Genomic DNA, 16,665 nt, shown 5'->3' on the forward strand with positions numbered 1-16,665 from the left:
CTCCTGGAAATGGGGAGCTTCTAGAAAAGATGCCCCAGCCCTACCTCAAACCAGTTAAATAAAATATTTATTAAGGAACTTAGGCATTGGTAGTTGTTAAAAGCTTTTCCAGGTGGTTCTGATTTTCAGTCTCTTGTGTACCATTGAGAATTTCTTATAAGCTGTAATATAAGGTGACCAAGTAAAAAGCAGTTTCCCTTTTTCCTCGCCCCATGTCATGATTTCAGAAAATGTTTTGGCAAAATCAAATAAGTAAACTTACAGAGATGTAGGTGAAGTGGTCATATGTCTACTTATTTTTGCTTTGAATACCCATATATAAAGCATTGTTTGATATCTATTAATTTAGAAATACTGCTATTTTTAAAAGCCACGTTTCATGAAACATACACATTTTTTGAGGTTGGCCTCTTTAATCAGTTTTCCAGATCAAATCATCTCATCATTTCAGTTGTTTGAGATCCAGCCCTTTTTTTATGTCAGTGAATAGCTCTGGAAACCGTGCACAGCCACAAGTACTGAATCACATAATATCTAAACAATTTTGTTTTTCAATTTTTTTATGGCTCTATGTTTATGATCTCTATGATACATTTACTATAGTGCCTTTCAACAGTTATCTTTAAAAGAGAACCAGCACTTAATAATTATGAGGTCATACTCCCCAGGAATAATGACTCAATTTTTTTTGCCTCCTCTTTGATTCCATCTGTTGACCTCCATATCATTTAAAATGAGCATTGATTGAACATGTTGCTGTACCTTGAATGCCGCCATGAATACTCCTACTCCAGGGCATCTGCATTTGCTATTCCCTCTCTTTCCCCAATTAGCTGCATGGTTTATACCTACCCTTCCTTCAGATCTCTCTTTATAAGTGAGCTCATCGATGAGGGTTTCTGTGATTTTTTTAAAACTCTTTTCTTTTTCTCCATTGCACTTAAAACCATGATCAGCTAGTAAACTATAACTTAGGTTTCGATTGTTGTTTGTCTTCCTCATGCGATTGTAGGCTCAATGGAGGCAGGGGTTTTGTTCATCCCTGTAATTCTGTTACCTAGAGCTGTGCATGGTAAAGAATAGGAGCTTAGTAAATATTTATTGAGTGATGAATGAATGTATTTAAATATATATTGAGGCTATTTCTTTGAATCTCATCACCAAAATAAAATAATTGACAGAAACTTTAATGGACTCTATTCTTTCCTGATGGATATTTTTGGGAAAAATAGCTCTCTTAAATTGGGCAAATATGGTAATTCAAGCCAAGTAAATAGTTCTGTTTTCTTCAAGTAGACTTGGATTTATTAAATGTTGTACTAAGTAATTAATTTGTTCTTCCTACTTGGAGGAAGGATTTAATTCTCTTGCACAATATACCGTTAAAAAAGGCACTTATGTCAAGGTCCTGAATGTTAACTTTCATGTTGTTACCCATCAGTGATGTTTTTCTCTTTTTAAAAATTTATTTGTAGATCTAACAGCTTTAATGCAGATAGAAACACAGGTAAGATTCTTGTATTTCTTTCCTTTAGTTTTATAAATCAAAAGAATAAGTATATGTAGTAAAAAATTAATAAATTAAGTGCTTTGTTTTATTTTTATAATGAATGAGAATCTGCAAAGTATGAAAAAGAGGGTGAGGCCATGTTATCTTGTAACATCAACATTTGCCTGACCAAGCATAAGGTTTCCTTTGAGAAGCTGCTGCTGCTGCTGGTTTTAGCACTTTTGATTGATAAAGGTAAAAAATAAAGCAAGTTTCACAACTCAGCTTTTTAAAAGTATTTAATTCATCTGAAGTTTAGGATTTAGAAGAGATAGAGAAGATTAAAGCTATAGTAATATTTTCTGTTTTCAAGATTGTCCACAATGAAAAGAAAGTGAGTAGAAGATATGAGATATTATGGGAATTCGTGTAGTTAACTGGATTTAATATAGTCTCCTCTTTGGGGAAAATAGAGCAGTAACTGTGTTCTTTGATCCGCAGCTTTCTGATATGAGGACATTTAGACAAATTGATTATTCTTTGCAGCTGGAATAATTTTGTAGGGGAAAAGATACCTGAAACAAAAGTCCTAATATTTGAACTCTCCTGTAAATAGAACGTCAGATTTTTGTTGTTGTACTTAAACCTTTTTTTTAGATGTTGTTCCTCTTATTTCTGGTGAAGACATATTTGTATCTGTGCTATCAAGAGGCTGAATTGTGTCATTATTCTTTTTATTTAGATAAATATAACTACACCCTGTGGAAAGGACAGCTTTTAAATAAAGGAAAGCTTTTGTGTTACATTTCTCTGAGATCAGCCACTCGTGCTTTTTTGCCTATCAAGCTGTAAGTATATTACAAGAAAATAGCAATTAGTGGTTGCTAATTATTTAGTTCCTTCTTTTGCTTTTTTCCTTATATTTAAATTTTACTTTGGTCTGTAAGAACTTAAATATACATGTCAGTTTGTTTTAAAAAAGATTGGTTTGATAACTTTGGAAACTTAATTGGCAAGCTGAGCTCTGTTTTCTGTCTTCATTTGAGGATGGGCCACTAGTTATACATATTTATGGTATAAAACTTTTTCTAAGTGATATTTAATCTTAAAATTGATTTTTCAAAGTTTTATTCTAATTAGATTTTTCATTTAGCAATTCGAACATGATACACTTAAAAGTTATCAGTTGTTTGTTATAAACAGCTTTGATGTGGTGAGTTAAGTTAAAATTTATAGGCTGTTTTCAGTCTTGTGCAGTGTATGTTGGAATAGAAAGGTCTCAAATGATCTCTTGCTACCGCCACAGTAAACCTTATGGGCCTTCATAAGTGTTTGAAGATTAACAGTTCATACTCAAATTGTTTAATAAAAAGACAACGTTTTATCCTGTGTGGTTAGTAAAATTGGCGTACAGAATTAGCTTCTGGCTTAAAGAGGAAAGGTTCGTAATATTGTCAGGCTATCTATTTACCTGTGCATATATCTGGATTTCCCATATCAAATCCTCTTTAGAATAAATTGCAATATTAATAAATAAGTTCTTTTGTTTTCTGTCAAGATACTTGTGTGTGTGTGAGAGAGAAAGAGAGAGAGAGAGAGAGAGAGAGAGCATTGCTGTTAAGTTATGTATGAGTTAAAAATACAGGTAAGGCAACTGTGCTTTTTCACTTTTTTTTCAGTCCTGAAAAGTTAGATGTTGAAACAGTTATGAGTATTGATCACCTGAAACAGAAAATCCCTCCAGCATTGTTTTATAAGGAAACATACTTAGGTCCAAATGAAGGTAAAGTAATTTAATTTTACTAAAATATATAAGAAGCAGACTTGATTTGAATATTTACTATGTATTTTTTCTTACGTCAGTTTTGAAGAATGGAATGTATTGCAGCCTTTATGAAGTTGTAGAAAAGACAAGAATTGGAAGTAACATGGAGTGTTTACTGCAAAAACTAGAGAAAGAAAAACTTGTGAGTGAAAGGTTTTAAAATGTTCCTCATTCTCCCTTAGAAATATGCATATTAATAAGTGGTCATATTAATATTTTGGTTCATTTCATTTTTGCCTCTGAAGGTACCACAAGGTCTCTGTCTTTGTTGCTACCATTTAGTTAACAGAGTTTTACTATGGCCTCTGGTACTCTTATTTTTAACCATGACACTAGACATTCTATGGACTAGTCTTCCCCATGAAGTAATTTTATTGTATCGTGTGATTATGACTGTGATATTCAACAAATATTTATTGAATATCATTTTCTGATGCAGGGTATATAGTTCAGTAAAGAATGAGACAAAGAAACTCTTCTCCTGGATTGTACCGTGTGATGAATGGAGTTACTTAGATAGATCTGGTTTGTTCCAGTACAGACAGTGTTATATTTGAAGATTCAAAAATAGTAAGGCACCTGGAGAGGTTGAAGGGATAAAAGAACACTACAATAGTTGAGGGAAAGTGGTAGAACATGAGGCTGGAAAAGTCTGTAGGGTGCTGTGTCCTGCTGTGTCATACAGGCAATGTTCAAATGTTTGGAAGTTTGGACTTGATCCTAAGAGCAAAGGGTTTTAAAGGGAGTTGGAATGAGGTTTTGATTATGTATGCAACATGATCAGATCTGTGTTTTGAAAGTTCACCCTGGTTACTCTGTAGAGAATGAATCGAGAAGGGGGGATGAGGTAGGAAACTATTACATTAGAGGATGACAGTGAGTTGGATGAGAAAGGTAAGAATGATGATATGAAAAGAGATTGGTTTAAGAGATATTTACTAGGTAGTATCCAATTTAATAGATACTGAGTATAGCAAGTTTGAGTAGAGGGATTAGGTTGGGTATCGCATTGTGATCGGTTCAGGAATAAATGGAAAATGAATATGTGATACTAATATGTACAGTTTAGTTAGAGGAGAAGAGGTGGTTGCAGAGGAGAGTGGCTATTCCAAGGTTTTTATTAACATGAGATAGATGAGCTCATGTTTAAATGTTGATGGGATATTCCGGTGGAGGGGGAGAGAAGTTTTTTGCACAGGTATGCCGTTTAATACAAGTTTTACAGCAGTTGACTTCTTTTTACTCCTCGTTTTATTGACACTCAATTTCCAGGTAGTCAAATGGAGATTTGTATCAGTGATTTTCAGAACCTGCAACTTCGTTTTTAATGGCTACATAGAATTTTGTTGTATTCCTATATATTTGCTTAATCATGCCATTGTTTGTAGATGAGTCACATTATATAGGAAACTTTTAGGCAAGTTTATACACTTAGGAATTGGTGGATACCTAGCAATAATTTTTTGACTAACCTGCCAGAAACTTTTGGGCTTAGACATCTTAGAACACCCCCGTGTGCACACACACACACACACGACATTCACTGCATATGAACATAATCTTATATTTGTTTTTTGTTACCTTCTGAAAGCCTGTCTGTAATACAAGTGTTCTCATGATCAAAATGTATTCAATTCCTGAGTTCAGAAAGTGAAAATGAAAGTTTAGATGGTAGGTTTGGATATAGTGGGATATTGAGTTATCCAAATCTGTTCGGTTCTTGCATTTCAGAGAATGAGTATTGAGAGTCTGGACAGTGAGGGGTTTATCAGAAAAGTACAATATCTGCTCAGTTCCTAATAGTGAGATTCAGGATAGGAAGGATACTGGCATTTTGTTCTTCACCTGAGCAAGTATTATATTAGGTTCATGGAGGACTGGGTCTTCCCAGAATCAAGAAATAAAGTAAGATCGTACATCTCAGAGAGCATGGGCATTCCACAGTTCACTCTGCGTAAATCTAGTGGACCTAGGTGTTTTGTGTAGCTATCCTTTTTCCTGCAAACCTCATTGGGAATTATCCTAACTATAGCTACTTTGTTCATGGTTATCATGATAATGGGAGGTGCATTGGGAGCTGTTCGGTTCTTAATTTTTCTTGAATACATACGCGAGGTGTTCTGGATCAGAGATAGATTTAGTGAAGACCTCTAAGTAGTAAATGTATTGGCCCTCCTTTGCCCTAGTCGTTACTCTTAGGGCAATGCAATGAGAGATAGGTTAATTAGCCTGTGCAAGTAGCTGGACACTTAATAGGCAAGAGATGAGGAAAAATGATTTTTCTTTGCTTATAAAGGGAAGGAGTCAGGTATTACCCCTCCCCTCCTGAAAAGGCCCTCTTGAAAATGTAATGAATATTAACTTCAACCCTTTGGTAAATAAATAAAATCTCTTCAGGAGCCAGGTAGCCCTCTTGCATCTAAAGACATCTCCAAATTCCTAGGACTCATTCCTCCTTAAAATGTAAATACCTAGGGAGATAGCTCTTTAGTCTTCCTTGCTTCTTGGGACTTGACCTAGGAACCTAATCTGTGCTGTAACCTCTTGGCTCTTTTGTGTATGTACTTGGCACTCAGAAGAAAATAAGAGAAATTTAATTATTCTTTTGGGTCATGGCAATTAACTAGATAATTGGCTACAGATCTAATTCTTAAGGTATGCGAAGAGTAAAATATATCCGGGGGAAATGAAAGCAAACATTCCCTGTCTTTATATCATATACGTTTTTGCATATTGATAGGCTAGGACTTTTTTCAGGAGCACTGAGAAATCCAGGGATGGTTTATTTTCCCACATGGAGATTTATGAAGTAAGTGAAAATATATTGAGCTCTCTTTTGGCTGGTGGTAAGTCAAGTTAATTCTTAAAGCCGACTTTAATATTAAAAAAAAAACATGAGGGGCTGGCCCGGTGGCGTAGTGGTTAGGTGCACATGTTCCGCTTTGGCGGCCCGGATTTTGCTGGTTCGGATCCTGGGTGCGGACATGGTACCGCTTGGCAAGCCATGCTGTGGTAGGCATCCCACATATAAAGTAGAGGAAGATGGGCACAGATGTTAGCTCAGGGCCAGTCTTCCTCAGCAAAAAGAGGAGGATTTGCAGCAGATGTTAGCTCAGGGCTGATCTTCCTTAAAAAAAAAAAAAAAATGAGATGTCCCTAAATTCTAATATTGTCTGTGATGTGAACATTCGCCTACATATCTCTTGGTGTACATGTACAAGACTTTTTTCTCTCAAGTATATGTCTAATATATTAGATTTATTATCTATAAGTAGAATTATTGAATCATAATATATGCACGTGACTGGCTTTACAAGAATAATGCCGTATTGTTTTAAGTGGTTGTACTAATTTATACCCCCCAATACCAGCAAGTTCCTGTTAATTCACATACCTACAATTGCTTGGTATAGTTAGACTTTGGCAAAAATCTTGCCAATCTGGTAGGTGTAAAATAGTATCTTACCGTGCTTTTAGCTTGTATTTTCCTGAAATATGAAGAGTTGATCATCCTTCCATAAGTTTACATCTTTTAATGTTCAGTTGCCTGCTTTTCCTCAAGTGGCTTGTGTTTTCTTAATTTGAAAATTAATTTCTTAATTCTTATATTTTGGGTACTAATGCTGAGCTATGTGTGCTACAGTTTGTTTCTTTTTTATAATTTGTGCTTACCTTTTTACTTTTTATTCATGGTGTTTTTTGAAGAACAGATATTCTTAACTTTAATGTGGTTGAATTTATCTGCCTGAATGTTAAGCACTGATTGTGACTTCTTTGAGAAATTCTTCCTTCCCCCTAGGTCTTACAGATTCTGCCCTATATTTTTTTCTGAATGTGTTATGACTTTGCCTTTGACACTTAAAACTTTAAAAATACATATGTACATATTTTTTTGTTTTTGCATGATATACTATAGGAATCCAACTTCATTTTTTTCTCCCATATGAATAACAAGTTGTTCCTGAACCATTTACTGAGTAGTCCGTCCTTTCTCCACTAAGAAGTCTTGATACCAGGTAGGGCAAATTGCCCCACTTTTTTCATCTTTTTTTTTTTTTTTCCTTCCCCCAAAGCCCCCCAGTACATAGTTGTATATTCTAGTTGTGAGTGCCTCTCGTTATGCTTTTTTCATCCTTTTTAGGAGTGTTTTGGTATTTGAGATTTAGCTTTTTTCCAGAAAATTTAAGAATCAGCTTGCTTTTTTCAAAAAGTTTTAGGATCGGTTTGTTATGTGTCCCTCCCTATTTCCCCCTCAAAAACCCTGTTGGAATTTTTTTATTGAAATTTTGTTAAATCTGTAGATCAGATTTGAGAGAATTGACATCTTTGTGATACTGTCTTACCCATGAACAAGATTATCTCTACTTCTTTAGGGTATTCTTTTAATAGAGGTTTATAATTTTCTGGATACAGGTCTTGCTCATTTTTTGTTAGATTTATCCCTAGACATCTTATATTTTTTTATGCTCTTGTAAACAATACTTTCCATTTCAGTACATTTTCTGCATGTTGTGTATATAGAATTGTAATTGACATTTAAATATTGATTTTATCTCAGATCAGTATATGAAATTTGAATAATTAATTTTTTTTGTACATTCTTTGGGATTGTTACATAGATTTCTTTATCTGGGAGCAACATTATTTTGGTTTTTCCTCTCTAGTCTTTAGGCTCTGTATTTCTTTTTCTTTTGTTACTGTGCAATCTAGGATCTCTAATACGATGCTGAATGAAGATGGTGATTGTAGGCATTCTTCTTGGTTTTCAAAAGAACACTTCTAACATTAACCATTAGGTAGGAAGTTTGCAGTAGGTTTTTCATAGATACGTTTATCAGTTAAAGTTTTTCCTTCTTTATTTTTTTAACTATGAATGGATTTTTAATTTTATTGCATATTTATTTATTTATTGCATTTATGAAGATGGTTACAGGTTTACCTCGGAGATATTGCGGGTTCAGTTTCAGACCACTGCAATAAAGTGAGTCACAAATTTTTTGGTTTCCCAGTGCATATAAAAGTGTTGTTTATACTATATTGTAGTCTAGTGTGCAGTACCATTATGTCTAAAAAAACAAGGTGCATACCTTAATTTAAAAAGTTCTTTATTGCTAAAAAATGCTAACCATCATCTGAGCCTTCAGCGAGTTGTAATCTTTGTGCTAGTGGATGATGTTGCCTTGATGCGATGGCTGCTGACTGGTCAGGGTGGTGGTTGCTGAAGGTTAGGGTGGCTGTGGCAGTTTCTTAAAATAAGACAACAGTGAAGTTTGCTGCAGTTGGTTGAGTCTTCCTTTCACAAATGATTTCTCTGAGGCATGCAGTGCTGTTTGATAGCAATTTACCCACAGTAGAACTTCTTTCAAAATTGGAGTCAGTCCTCTCAAACCCTGCCGCTGCTTTGTCAACTAAGTTAATGTAATATTCTAAATCCTTTGTTGTCATTTCAATGGTCTTCACAGCATCTTCACCAGGAATAGATGCCATCTCAAAAAACCACTCTCTTTGCTCATCTATAAGAAGCAACTCCTCATCCATTAAGAGTTTTATCATGAGAGTGCAGCAATTCAGTCATATCTTCCAATTTCAGTTCTAATTCTAGTTTCCTTGCTGTTTTTACCATGTCTGCCGTAATTTCCTCCACTGAAATCTTGAACCCCTCAAAACCATCCATAAGGGTTGGATTCAACTTTTTCCAGACTCCCATTAATGTTGATATTTTGATCTCTTCCTGTGAATCACAGATGTTCTTAATGGCATCTAGAATGGTGAATGCTTTCCAGGAGATTTTCAATTTACTTAGCCCAGATCCATCAGAGGAATCACTGTGGCAGCTATAGTCTTATGAAGTGTATTTCTTAAATAATAAGATTTGAAAGTTGAAATGACTTCTTGATCTGTCGGCTGCAAAATGGGTGTTGTGTTAACAGACATGAAAACAGCATTAATCTCACTGTACGTCTCCATTGGAGCTCTTAGGTGACCCAGTGTGTATCAGTGAACAGTATTATTTTGAAAGGAATCTTTCTGAGCAATAGGTTTCAACAGTGGACTTAAAATACTCAGTAAACCATGTTGTAAACAGATGTGGTGTCATCCAAGCTTTGTTGTTCCAATATAGAGCACAGGCAGAGTAGATTTAGCATAATTCTTAAGGGCCCTAGGATTTGCAGAATGATAAATGAACATTGGCTTCAACTTAGTCACCAGCTGCATTAGCCCCTAAAGAGAGAGTCAGCCTGCCTTTTGAAGCTTTGAAGGCAGGCATGGACTTCTTTCTAGCTATGGAAGTCCTAGATGACATCTTCCAATATGAGGCTGTTTCATCTACATTGAAAATCTAGTGTAGCTATCTTCATTGATTATCTTAGCTAGATCTTCTCGATAACTTGCTGCAGCTTCTGCATTAGCACTTGCTGCTTCACCTTATTATGTTTTGGAGATGGCTTCTTAAACTTTATGAAACCACCTCTGCTAGCTTCAAACTTTTCTTCGGCAGCTTCCTCACCTCTCACCCTTCATAGAATTGAAGAGAGTTAGGGATTTGTTCTGGATTAGGCTTTGGCTTAAGGGAATGTTGTAGCTGGTTTGATCTTCTATCCAGACCACTAAAACTTTCTCCACATCGGCAATAAGGGTGTTTCACTTTCTTATCGTTTGTATGTTCACTAAATTAACACTTCTAATTTCTTTCAACTTTTCCTTCACATTCAAAACTTGGCTAATTGTTTGGCGCAAGAGGCTTAGCTTCCAGCCTATCTTGACTTTTGACCTGCCTTCCTCACTAAGCTTAATCGTTTCTAGCTTTTGATTTAAAGTGAGAGATATGTGACTCTTCTTTCACTTGAACACATAGAGGCCATTATAGGGTTGTTAGTTGACCTACTTTCAATATTGTTGCATCTCAGGAAATAAGGAAGCCCCAGGAGAGGAGAGAGATGGGAGAATGGCTGGTTGGTAGAGCAGTCAGAACACACATTTATCGATTAAGTCCACTGTCTTATGTGGGTATGGTTTGTGGTGCTCCAAAGCAATGACAATAGTAACATCAAAGATCACTGATTACAGATCACCATAACAAATAGAATAATGATGGAAAAGTTTGAAATGTTGCGAGAATTACCAAAATGTGATAGAGACACAAAGTGAGCAAATAGTGTTAGAAAAATGGTGTTGATAGACTTGCTCACTGCAGGGTTGCCACAAACCTTCAATTTGTAAAAATACAGTATCTGTGAAGTACAGTAAAGCAAAATGTGATAAAACGAGGTGTGCCTATACCTGGTATCTTAGTCAGGGTTCTCCAGAAAAACAGAACCAATAGGATGTGTATGTATATAGAAAGAGAGTTATTATAAAGAATTGGCTCATGCAGTTAGGAGGCTGAAAAGTCCTAGGATTTTCAGTCAGCAAGCTGGAGACCCAGGAGAACTGATGGCATAGTTGCAGTCTGAGTCCGAGTGTCTGAGCACCAGGAGAGTCCATGGTTCCAGTTCACATGATGGCAGGCTTGAGACCCAGGAAAAGCTGATGTTTCAGTTTGAGTCCAGAGGCAGGAAAAAAACCTGATGTCCCAGCTCGAAGGCAGGCAGGCAGGAGGAATTTCCCCTTTCTCCAGGAACGGTCAGCCTTTTGTTCTATTCAGAGCTTCAGCTGGTTAGATGAGACTCACTCGCATTGGGAAGGGCAATCTTCCTTACTCAGTCTATCCAGTTGTATGTTAAATTCATCCACAAATACCCTCAGAAACACCCAGAATAAAGTTTGACTAAATATCTGTTGCTCAGACACATAAAATTAACCATTACACATAGTATTTATCCCATAAACTTAATAAGATGAATTATATTTATTTTTTCCCAGTGTTAAACTACCCCTGTGTTGCTGGTTTAGAATATCCCGCCCCCCCATTTTTTTTTAATAAATGTGCAGTTTGGACTGTGAAAGTTTTGTTTAGGAATTTTGTATCTGTGCTGATGAGTGAGATTGACCTGCAGTTTTTCTTTTCATATTGCCTTTGTCTAGTTTTTGTATCAAGGTTATGGTAGCTTCCCAGAATTGAGGTGGGTAGTGTTTCCTCATTTTGCAAGAGATGGATATATATATGATTAACGTAATCTGTTCTTTGGGTGTTGGGTATCGCTTAACTGCAAAATTGTGTTGTCTTTTGTTTATGGATGGTTTTAAAGTACTGATTCCATTTCTTTTAATAGTTAAACTTTTCAGGTTTTCTATTTCTTCTTGGGTCAATTTGGATATATTATGGTTTTGTTTGTTTTTTATGAATTTGTTCGTTTCCTCTATTTTTTAATTTATTGAGATAGAATTATTTACATAGTATCTTTTTAATAGCTGCTGTGAGCATTTTTACATGGTATTTTTATTATGCCTTCTCTCATTAGTCACTTTCACTAGAGGTTTGTCTATTAGTCTTAAAAACCAAATTTTAGTTTTGACCCTCTGTTGCATCTTTGTTTTACTATTTTATTAAATTCAGCTTTTAGTTTATTAACTTCTACTTTTTGGGGGTTTATTCTGTTATTTCCGACTTCTTAAGTTGGAAAAATGGTCAATGAATTTTGAGTTCCAAGTACTGCTTTAATTGCATCCATGCATTTTAATATGCAGTATTTTTATTATCATTCAGTTCTAAGTAATTTTTAGTTTCCATTATGATTTCCACTTCGACACATGACTTATAGGTATGTCTTTGTTGTTGTTGTTGTTGTTGTTTTTGAGGAAGATTAGCCCTGAGCTAACATTTGCCACTGATCCTCCTCTATTTGCTGAGGAAGATTGGCCCTGAGCTAACATCTCTGCCCATCTTCCTCTATTTCATACGTGGGATGTCTGCCACAGCATGGCTTGATGAACAGTGTGTAGGTCCACACCCGGGATCCAAGCTGGTGAACCCTGGGTCACTGAAGCAGAGTGCCCGAACTTAACTGCTGGGCCATGAGGCCAGCCCTAATGTTTTTTAATTTCCAAATGTATGAGAATACTTTTGTCTTTTTGTTTTTTATATTATAATTCCATTGTAATCAGAACAGGTGGTGATTATTTGAAATTTATTGAGACTTGATTTAAAACTTACTTTGTGGTCAGTTTTTGTACTACCTGCTCTGTATTTGAGAAAAAACATATTCTTTAATTGTTGGATCCTGGGTACACAATTCTGGGTTGACAGCCATTTTCTCTTAGCACTTTGACTATACTACGATATTTCTGGCTTCTTTTTCTATTGAAAGGTCAGCTTTAGTCTAATTACTGTTCCTTTGTTGGTCATCTTTTTTTCTGGTTGCTTTTTTAGTTTTTTGTTGTTGGTATTTTGCAGTTACCTTAAATATATCTAGGAGTAGACTTCTTATTTTTCCAGCTTTGTATGTATTCTCCTTCATATCTGTGGATTTGTATCTTCATTTTGGGAATATTGTTAGTCATTATCTCTCTGATTATACTTCTCCATTTTCTTTAGACTGTCTTTCTAGGACTCTGAAGCATCATATGGCAGATCTTTTCATTTTGTTCTCCATGTCTGTTAACCTCTGTTGTGTTTTCCATTCAGTTTCTCTGCTGCATTCTGAGTACTTTCATCACGGCTGTCTTCTAGTTTACAAAATCTGTCTTTAGGTGTGTCTAATTTACTGTTTAATCCATTCATTGAGTTTCTAATTTCACAGAGAGTATTTTTGATTTCTAAAAGGTATATTTGACTCTGAAATCTACCTATTTTTTTTCATTTTTGTATATGCCATTTAAAAAATTTATTTATAAAAATGAGACCCTATCGTACATTCTTTTCAATAAGAAGCTTTTTTCAGGCAACAATATGTTACACTGATCATTTTTTTTTAATGAACAGATTCTTTTTAATTCTTTCAGAAATATTTATTGAGTACCTATTATGTGCCAGGCATTGTTCTAGGAGGTGGAGGTTATATTCTGGTATTCTCTTTTTTTTTTTTTTCCTGGTGAGGAAGATTGTGCCTGAGCTAACATCTGGTCCTAATCTTCCTCATTTTGCTTGAGGAAGATTGCTGCTGAGCTAACATCTGTGTCAATCTTCCTGTTTTGTATATGGGATGCCACTATAGCATGGCTTGATGAGTGGTGTGTTAGGTTCGTGCCCAGGATCCAAACATGCGAACCCCAGGCCACCAAAGCATGTGAACTTAACTACTACGCCACCGGGCCAGCCCCTCTTTGTTGTTTTTTTTATTGAAATGATTCACCATTTTAGTCATTTTAAAGTGTACAAGTTAGTGATTTTTAGTACATTCACAATGTTGTGTAACCATCACCACTATCTAATTCCAGGGCATTTTCAACACCCATTAAGCATTCACTGTGCCTTCCTTCTTCCTCCCAGTCCCTGGTAATCACTAATCTACTTCTGTCTTTATGGATTTGTCTATTCTGGACATTTTACATAAGTGGAATCATGCGCTATGTGGCCTTACAGTGCCTGGCTTCTTTCCCTTAGCATAATACTTTTAAGGTTCATCCATGTTATAACGTGCCAGTACTTTATTCCTTTTTATGGCTGAATAATAATTTATTCTGGATAATGCCGCATTTTGTTTGTCCATTCATGAGTTGTTTCCACTTTTTGGCTATTGTGAATTACTGCTGTGAAATTTGTGTACCAAGTTTTGTGTGAACATGTTCTCAGTTCTGCCAATTATTTTGTTTATTTCTTTAGACATTTCACACTTGTTTTATATATTGTATCTGATAATTCCAGTGTAAAGCCCTTGTGTGTTTAAATCTCATAGCTTATTTTCTCCTAAGTTTGGTGATTTAAGATTGTGAGCTTAATATTTTATATTTTTCATACATTTTTGTTTTTGTACCATATTACCTGTAATGTTATCTGGAAAGTCAAAATAGTAGAATCAAGTAATAAAACTCCACAGACTGTGTTAATACTGTTTTCTGAGAGGGAAGGAAACAGTAGGTGTAATAAATAGAGGCAGCAGGAGCACAGAGTTCACAGGTGTTTCCTTTTCTACAGGATTGAAAGTGTTTCTTTGGGCTAAAGCTACAACTATTACTGCTAGGGCCTCTGTCTGAATGTTGTTTCTGGGTGTAGAGTCCCTGTGCTCCACGGATCTCTTGGGACATTGAAGCCCTTAGAGGACAAGGGTCTTTAGGCCACTAAGCAAATAGAATTTTTAAGACCTGGTATTTGGAGTGGGTGAGAAGTTAAAAGAATCTAATTGTTTTTCCTCATTGACTACAAAAGATGAAAATCTTATTCATGCTTCCCAGCTTCCTGTTCTGACAACCAGCAGCTGGGCAAAATGTTAAAAGGGAAATGATATATCAAATATTTCAGATAAAAGTGTTTGAGTCTGAAAGAAAAATTTTGTGGTACATTGTCTGCTTTATTTTCAAGTGTTCAGTGTTTATATTAAATGTAAATTGGTAACAGAGTCACTTTTTGTCCTTTAAATTATTGGTTCTTACACAGACTTTGTTTACTCAGATTGTTTAATAGGAATTTAGATACTACAAATTTTCTTTCAAAATCCAGATATCCTTTTGTGTTCTATTGCTATGCTCAGTTCTTCCTTTACTTACGCTTTCTTTAATCCAAAAATATTGTGAACTATTGCAGGAGCCCCTGAACTGAGTTCTTCATGTTACGTTATTTTCTTTCCTCTCCTGCACAGTGCTGTCAAGGCGTTTTTTTGTTTTTGTTTTTGTGGGGTTTTTTTAGAGAAACACTCCAGTTCAAAAGGGTTATCTCAAGGGCGTTCCTGGCTAACCTGGCATTCTTGTCTTTATACAATCTAGCCCATGATCCTTTCTTCTGGACTTGTCTTATGCATTTGTCCTAGTCTGTCTTCACCTTTTTGCCAGTCATAAGTACTATGATGCCTGCAAACTGTCCATCGTATTATAACTCTGCCTTTGCCCATGATGTTGCGTCTGCTGAAATGTCCTTCCTACAATCTCAGGGTCTTGGGAGTGTACCCATCCTTCAAAATTCACTTCCAGTACACTCTTAGTATCTTTCCCAACTTTATAAGCAAACTGTATTTTTCCCCTTCCTGTTGCTTTGTAAATATTTTTGAGAACTTTTCTATCTTATCTAATTCTTGATATTTCTTGTGTTACTCTGTCCACCCAATTATAAACTTCTCATAATCAAGGATCTTGTGTTGCTTTTCTTTGATGTTATCTCTCACAAGGCAAATTGCCTTACATGTGAGAAAGATGTTTGTTCATTAAATATGTGAAGAATTACATTATAGCAACACATTTCATTTGAGATTAGCCTGAACTCTTAAAAGGCAGCATTTGTGTCATACTTTTTTTATGTCTCCAACATCCAGCACACTGCCTTGGCAGTTAATAACATGTCTTTTGAATTGCTATGAAAAATATCTGAAGTCCTTAGTTTGGTCCTTGTATTTTAGCTTCAAGGAAAAATTAGCTGGTTTCATGGTTAATTGAGGAAATTCTTTCAGTAATATTTTCTTATTAAAGTTATCCCTAAGGAATTCTTATTTAATTGGAATCTTATTAATCAGAGTTGGTGGAAAGAGATTTTAACTAATTCAGTAGCCATATTTTTCCGAAAAAGATGATCAAGAAGTTTTTTTCTTTATAATTAGTAAAAACTGCTGTGTGTCTGCTGTATGGTGAGTAATAATAAAGCAGATTCAACTTCTTCCCTCTTCCAAAAATGCAGGTTCTTGTTAAACCTTTGGGAGACCGAGGATACCTTTTTCTTCTCTCTCCTTGTCAAATGGTTTCTCCATATGGTAGGTGATCTCTTTGATTTTTACAGTTTTTGTTTAACTTTTTAGTTGAAACACATTGCTAATGAATTTGACTTCTGTTTTTTTAGAACACCAAACTGCCAAGCCTCGAGTCCTCCATGCTTTGTTTCTATTTCAAGAACCTAGAGGCCTAGTTACTTGTAAGTTCTTTCAATATCTAAATCTAGTTACTTATAATAACTACATTTTATTGAAAATTTCCAGATAAATCCATTAAGCATTTTGTCTTTCTTACATCATGTTTTGGGAAATACTGGGGATATTAAGAGGTATTAGCAATATAAAACACAAATTATATGACTTGGTTTTTTTAATTATGAAAAATTATTTGGGTTTTATCAGTGTTTTCACTAAATAAACGTTGATTATAATTGTAATGATACCATAACTTACTTTTTCAGAATTTTATATTATGATTTTTTTAGCTGAGTTCGTTTTTGCGTTCAAATTTTAGCGAGTATAAAAGCATTGTGTGTTAGGTTAAATTTAGGCCATTCGAAATTAGTAAGAATTTTTCACGCTGATGTTAGAGAAAATTTGCTATTCACCATTTCTAAGAA

General features: G+C 35.2%; 1 protein-coding gene across 6 annotated transcripts in view; it reads left to right on the plus strand.

Annotated features, from left to right (window-relative positions):
- The window catches only part of TASOR (transcription activation suppressor), a 55,043-nt gene that overhangs the window by 15,631 nt on the left and 22,747 nt on the right, over nucleotides 1-16,665 (plus strand). For all 6 annotated transcript variants that reach the window (XM_023620243.2, XM_023620246.2, XM_070237345.1 and 3 more), the window contains exons 8-13: nucleotides 1,476-1,507; nucleotides 2,232-2,337; nucleotides 3,169-3,272; nucleotides 3,353-3,456; nucleotides 16,015-16,087; nucleotides 16,174-16,245. In XM_023620243.2, coding sequence (XP_023476011.1) covers nucleotides 1,476-1,507; nucleotides 2,232-2,337; nucleotides 3,169-3,272; nucleotides 3,353-3,456; nucleotides 16,015-16,087; nucleotides 16,174-16,245 — 491 coding nt within the window. The remainder of the gene's footprint in view (nucleotides 1-1,475; nucleotides 1,508-2,231; nucleotides 2,338-3,168; nucleotides 3,273-3,352; nucleotides 3,457-16,014; nucleotides 16,088-16,173; nucleotides 16,246-16,665) is intronic.

Source organism: Equus caballus, chromosome 16 (assembly GCF_041296265.1).
Source record: "Equus caballus isolate H_3958 breed thoroughbred chromosome 16, TB-T2T, whole genome shotgun sequence".
In the NCBI taxonomy this organism is placed as follows: domain Eukaryota; kingdom Metazoa; phylum Chordata; class Mammalia; order Perissodactyla; family Equidae; genus Equus; species Equus caballus.